The 6,769-nt window shown below is 47.6% G+C and overlaps 1 protein-coding gene across 3 annotated transcripts in view; it reads right to left on the bottom strand.

Moving 5' to 3' along the window:
* Positions 1 to 374: 374 nt before the first annotated feature.
* dock5 (dedicator of cytokinesis 5) overlaps positions 375 to 6,769 on the bottom strand; it is a 193,476-nt gene continuing 187,081 nt past the window's right edge. For all 3 annotated transcript variants that reach the window (XM_070866296.1, XM_070866297.1, XM_070866298.1), the window contains 4 exons: positions 5,927 to 6,122; positions 5,360 to 5,495; positions 1,936 to 2,054; positions 375 to 560 (listed from right to left, as the gene is read on the bottom strand). In XM_070866296.1, coding sequence (XP_070722397.1) covers positions 450 to 560; positions 1,936 to 2,054; positions 5,360 to 5,495; positions 5,927 to 6,122 — 562 coding nt within the window. In that variant the 3' untranslated portion in view covers positions 375 to 449. The remainder of the gene's footprint in view (positions 561 to 1,935; positions 2,055 to 5,359; positions 5,496 to 5,926; positions 6,123 to 6,769) is intronic.

Genomic DNA, 6,769 nt, shown 5'->3' with positions numbered 1-6,769 from the left:
GTGTGACCCAGTGCTGTAACAGGTCCTTCATTTACCAGCTGAGCTACTGAGGGAGCAAACCCCGTTCTCCCAGTATCTTTCCTGGCACTGTGCGTCTAATGGACCGTACACTAAATGACAAGCGTACACCGGTGAGGACTCAGTGAACATTGTAGGTAAGGACAGCGGCAGAAAGGGGCGGGTTGGGGCCAGGTTGCATCCTGTGTTACCGTACAGACAGGCCTGTGCGAACCTTTGTCCAGCTGTCTTTCCACCAGGGCCCTTCGTGCTTTCACAGTGAGACAATGTCACACTCGGAGACATAGGTGTGAGTCCAACAGCCATGCCACCCCCCCCCCTTCCTCCCACCCCCCCCCCCACCCCCAATCCCGGGAGACGCCCTTTCCACAAGGACAACTGTAATCCGCTGCCTCGTGAGGATTTTCCTTCAGTTGTGGGGGCGACTGGTGCTATTCAGCTCCTGGGGACAATCCGTGGGGAAATGTCGCATGAGATCTTCTTGCTTTTGGAGGTGGGGGAGGAGGCCGTGGGGAACTCTTGTCGGGTAATGGTGGGGCAGCCTGCAAAACACCACAAAAAAATGGCTCATTTGTCTATAGTTCCTCAATAATTGACACCACAGGTTACTGATCACTAATGACATGCCCGCATCTTCATTGGTGCAAATGTGTTCTCTCTCTCTCTCCATCTATCCACCTCGCTCTTCTCTCTCCTTCTATCTCTCCCTTCTTCCACTCTCCTCTTTTCTTGCATTGAATAAATTTAAGACGGAGATAGACAGCTTCTTAACTGATAAGGGAATAAGGGGTTAGGGGCAGCGGGCGGGGAAGTGGAGCTGAGTCCATGATCAGATCAGTCATAATCTTATTAAATGGCGGAGCAGGCTCAAGGGGCCGAATGGCCGACTCCTGCTCCTATTTCTGATGTTCTTCCTCTCTCTTTCTGTCTGCATCGCCTCTCTTCCTCCCTTCTCTACTTCTGCTGCTCTCTCCTCTTTCCTCCCTCTTCTCCCTTTCGTTTTTCCACCTTTCTCCGGTCTCTCCTCCCCTCTCTTTCTCTTCTCTCCTTGTTCCTCTCTGCATTCACTCTTCTCTTCCTCTGGCTCTCTGTTTTCCCTTTCTCTTCTCTCTACCCTCCTCTCACCTCCCACACTGACCCCTGGCCTCTGACACCTCACACTGATTCCTGACCCCTCACACTGACCCCTGACCCCTCACACTGATTCCTGACCCCTCACACTGACCCCTGACCCCTCACACTGACCCCTGGCCCTCACCTCTCACACTGACCCCTGACTCCTCACACTGATCCCTGACACTGACCCTTGGCCCCTCACCTCTCACACTGGCCCCTCTCACCTCCCATTGACCCCTGACCCCTCACACTGACCCCTGGCCCTCACCTCTCACACTGACCCCTGACTCCTCACACTGATCCCTGGCCTCTGATCCCTCACACTGACCCTTGGCCCCTCACCTCTCACACTGGCGCCTGGCCCCTCTCACCTCCCATTGACCCCTGACCTCTCACACTGACCCCTGGCCCCTCACATTGACCCCTGGACCCTCACCCCTCACACTGACCCCTGGCCCCTCACACTGACCCCTGACCCCTAGTTGTTCTCGCCCTCCTCATACCTCTCTTTCTCCATGCTCATTCTTTTCTCCCTGTCCTTTTTCCGGCTTCTCTTTTTCCTCCCCCTGCAGTTTCCTCTTGTTCTCCTCTGACTTCGCTCCCCTTTTCCTTTACTCCTCTTTCTCTCCCTCTAGTCTCCCTTTTTGGCTCTTTTCTCCCCCTTCTGTTTTGTCTCCGTCTCCTCCACTGCTTTCTCTCTCTTTCCATCTGTCTTTCGATTTCACGCGAGGGAACATAAAACACAACTATCTAATCCTGTCAATCCCTCCAGCCAGTTAATGCTAAAATATATTCTGCTACCTCCGGCAAATCCCTTTGGCTCCCATTCTCATAAGGCTTGTTCTTGGGAGGAGGTGGTGGAGGAGATGTGTTGCATGAGTCCGGTGTAACCTCTGTGCCAGTCTGCAGCATGGGATAACCTATGGGACAGAGAAAGAGTCCTTGAAGTACATCAGACACCAACAGGTTAGCTATCTATCAGTCTTACAATTTAAACGATGAAACTATGCTTGAATATCGATCCATAAAGCTCTTCAGAAAGAGATTGCATTATTACTTGGAAAATACAAAACTAAATGCGGTAGAAGAGCAAAAGGTCTCGGAATATAAATACACAGGTTAACAAGTTCGTAATAAAGCAAACCAAGAACTAGGGTTTATTTCATGAGGAATAGAATTGAAAAGTAGGGAAGTTATGCTAAACCTGTATCGAACCTTGGTTTGACCACACCTGGAGCACTGCGCACAGTTCTGGTCGCCATATTATAAAAATGATATGGAGGCACTGGAGAGGGTGCAGAGAAGATTTGCAAGGATGATACCAGAAATGCGAGGGTATACATATCTTGAAAAAAGAAGTCCGAGGGGTGACCTAATAGAGATCTTTAAAATGATGAAAGGTTTTGATAGAGTTGATAGAGAGAGAATGCTTCCACTTGTGGGGAAGAGAAAAAACTAGAGACCAACATAATTACCAAGAAATCAAATAGGAATTCAGAAGAAACTTCTTTACCCAGAGTGTGGTGAGAATGTGGAACTCGCTACCACAGGGAGTGGTTGAGGCGAATAATATCGATGCATTTAAGGGGAGGCTATGGGGGAGAAGGGAATAGAGGGTTATGCTGATAGATTTAGATGGGGAAAGACAGGAGCAGGCTCGAGTGGGGCATAAACACCGGCATGGCCTGGTTGGGCCGAATGGCCTGTTTCTGTGCCGTATATCCCGTGTAATCAGTATGGTAGCATCCAACAGATTGATACTCTTCTGTCACTTGGGAATTGGATAAAGAGCACCACCCTTCCAAAAAACACCAAGTGCTTTCATGTGAGATTTAGAAGCAGAATATGTTGGAAATGGAGAGTGGGTTGGTTAACTCCTAAGACAAATGGCAGGTCAACTTATAAACAAAAAATGATGAAGTAGTTTGATAGCGTAGACATAGATGTTTTCACTTGTGGGAGAGTCCAAAACTAGGGGCCATAAATATAAGATACAAATAAATCCAATCGGGATTTCAGGAGACACTTCTTTACACAGAGAGTGGTGAAAATATGGAACTCGCTGCCACAGGGAGTGGTTGAGGTGAATAGGACAGATGCATTTAAGCTGGACAAACACGAGGGAGAAAGGAATAGAAGGTTATGCTGATAGGGTGAGATGAAGAGGGATGGGAGGAGGCTGGTGTGGACCTTAAACTCTGGCACGGACCAGTTGGGCCAAATGGCCTGCTGTAGACGCGATGTAATTCTATGGAAGAGAGGTCAGGGGTCAGGATGGACCTGAAACACTGATCCATCTTTTGGTGTCAGGTGCAGATGTCATTCCCAGCAGTTCTCGGTTTTCACTTCAGACGTGTGGCATTCACAGTTCACAGTGGTGCAGTTCACCTCTCGCGATGAAAGGTAAAACTGGAAAGGTGCGAGAGATTGACCAGACCCCATCTGGAATCGTGTGTACAGTTCTGGTCCGATTATCGTAGGAAGGGTGTTATTGCCTTTGAGAGGAGAGCAAGACAGATGACTCTAAGGATTTGGAATTCCTGAGGAAAGGTTAAGGAAATTTAATTTGTTTTACTGAAAAAGAGGATACTTTGAGATTAATTCCTGGGATGAGAAGGGCTGTCTTATGAGGAGAGATTGTGTAAATTGGGTCTATACTCTCTGCAGTTTAGAAGAATGAGAGATGATCACATTGAAACATAAGATTCTGAGGGGGATTGACAGGATAGATGCCGAGAGCTTCTTTTCCCCATACTGGAGAGTCTAGAACTAGGGGTCACAGTCTCAGGATAAGGGGTCGGCCATTTAGGACCGCGATGAGGAGGAATTTCTTCACTCAGAGGGTGGTGAATATTTGGAATTCTCTGCCCCAGAGGGCTGTGGATGCTCAGTCTCTGAATATGTTCAAGGTTGAGATAGATAGATTTTTGGAGTCCAGGGGAATCAAGGGATATGGAGATCGGGCGGGAAAGTGGAGTTGAGGTCGATGATCAGCCGTGATCTTATTGAATGGCGGAGCAGGCTCGAGGGGCTGTAGAAACATAGAAATATAGAAAATAGGTGCAGGAGTAGGCCATTCGGCCCTTCGAGCCTGCACCACCATTCAATATGATCATGGCTGATCATGCAACTTCAGTACCCCATTCCTGCTTTCTCTCCATACCCCTTGATCCCTTTAGCCATAAGGGCCATATTTAACTCCCTTCTGAATATATCTAACGAACTGGCTTCTACAACTTTCTGTGGTAGAGAATTCCACAGGTTCACAATTCGCTGAGTGAAGAAGTTTCTCCTCATCTCGGTCCTAAATGGCTTACCCCTTATCTTTAGACTGTGACCCCGGTTCTAGACTTTCCCAACATCGGGAACATTCTTCCTGCATCTAACCTGTCCAATCCCGTCAGAATTTTGTATGTTTCAATGAGATCCCCTCTCATTCTTCTAAATTCCAGTGAATATAAGCCTAGTCGATCCAGTCTTTCTTCATATGTCAGTCCTGCCATCCCGGGAATCAGTCTGGTGAATCTTCGCTGCACTCCCTCAATAGCAAGAATGTCCTTCCTCAGATTAGGAGACCAAAACTGTACACAATACTCAAGGTGTGGCCTCACCAAGCCAACTGTACAACTGCTGTAAGACCTCCCTACTCCTATACTCAAATCCTCTCGCTATGAAGGCCAACATGCCATTTGCTCTCTTCACCGCCTGCTGTACCTGCATGCCAACTTTCAATGACTGATGTACCATGACACCCAGGTCTTGCTGCACCTCCCCTTTTCCTAATCTGTCACCATTCAGATAATATTCTACCTCCCTGTAGGGCCTACTCCTGCTCCTATTTCTTATGTTCTTAGATGACGAAGTGAACTTTAATATGATAATTGACAAACTTGATCCAAGCAAATTCTTCACTAGGGGGAAGAATTCAAATAGCAGGAAGCACAAGTTTGGTGAAAGATAGAATTCAGACTAAACTTTTTCACCCAAAGAGTAATTGTGTTGGGAGCTTGGTTCTGAATGAACATTCAACCAGACATTTATAAATAGGTTCAAATAGACATGTGGATGCACTTTTGGAAAGAGAAGGGATCGGGTGAGAAATCAATCGAGAAGGCGTTGAGAATGATCACAAAGGGATGAGCTTGTTGGGACCAAAGGTTCTTAGAAATTCCTTGCATCCCCCAGCCCCTTGGCACTTGTCTTGTGTCGAACGCACTGTACGTACTCAAGGTCCTTGTGGTCGTCGGGACTGTGCTCTGCAACGATGAGTGCGTCAGCTGTGAGGAGGAGATTTGGAACGAAGAGAGATGTTTATCGCCAAACTGAAGACTCTTTGGCCGTTGTGGTCTTAGCGGTGTGATCTACAAAAATCAGAAAAAAATGTTTCTGGTGAAATACGCGATGCTGATTTCCCCAAACGAATTCCACAATTGTCTGACTCATTAGCAGGAATCTGGCAGTGGTTGTGACTCAATTGTAGGTTAGCATCAGACTTCAATTGCCGTCTGACAACTGGGAACTGTCGCGACCAGTGGAGTCCCTGCCTGACATTTTCTTTCTTCCCGCTCCCTAACCCGGGACACTGAAGCTAATTGCAACGCCCCCAAATGAGACCAACTCATTTTGCACAGACTAGGACCTTCCTGCTCTGTGCAGCCCAGGACACAATGGGTGGTGCATTTACTCTCCGAGCCACCCAACGCACTGAATTGGACATGTAAGCTATGGTCAGGCCACACTGGTGGAAACAACAGCAACAGGAAATGGGAAATAAGTGCAGTACAATACTAACTATTTCTGAAAAGTAGACTTTCTCAGGCGAGAGGTCGCTCTTGGCCTCCCTCTCAAAGATGACCTGTGATTTACTGATGTTTTTTTCCTTCCGTTTTGCTTTGTTCACTCTGCCGTCGAACTCGTCTCTGTCCAGGTTGTCATCCAGTCTAAAAAGTGTCAGTGGCCTTCGCTCGAACAACGGGTCCAAAACAGAACTGTGAAAAACAGATCATTGCACCTCTCTCAGAACGTTTCAATTCACTTCTTAACTGGGCAAAGCATCCGTGACTTATACAACAACAACTTGTATTTATATCGCGCCTTTAACGTAGCAAAACGCCCCAAGGTGCTTCACAGCAGTGTTAGAAGACAAAACAGATACATTTGACACCGAGCCACATAAGGAGAAATTAGCGCAAGTGAGCAAAGGCTTGGTCAAAGAGGGAGGTTTTAAGGGGCGTCTTAAAGGAGGAAAGAGAGGTAGAGAGGCGGAGAGGTTTAGGGAGGGAGTTCCAGAGCTTGGGGCCCAGGCAGCTGAAGGCACTGCCACCAATGGTTGAGCGATTATAATCAGGGATACCAATAAAGGCAAGTGTAAAATATTATTTTGTGCAATAGTTTATCCTGTGCCATTGCAGATCAGTTAACCCACCTCTCTCCTGCTCTCTGTGAACTGATCTATATTCAACCAAGAGGAGATTATGACAGAGTGATCCATCTAAACAATGGTCCGTGCATGAGAGGCGCATCACTGGGCATGGTAGCTCAGTGTTTATGTTAGAGGACCAGTAATCCAGAGGCCTGGGCTAATGGTCTGGAGACGCGAGTTCTAATCCCGCCCCGGCAGCTGGGGAATTTAAAT

This window comes from Pristiophorus japonicus, chromosome 22 (genome assembly GCF_044704955.1).
Source record: "Pristiophorus japonicus isolate sPriJap1 chromosome 22, sPriJap1.hap1, whole genome shotgun sequence".
In the NCBI taxonomy this organism is placed as follows: domain Eukaryota; kingdom Metazoa; phylum Chordata; class Chondrichthyes; family Pristiophoridae; genus Pristiophorus; species Pristiophorus japonicus.
Note: the sequence above shows the minus strand (reverse complement) of the source record. Positions and strands in the feature narration are given on the sequence as shown.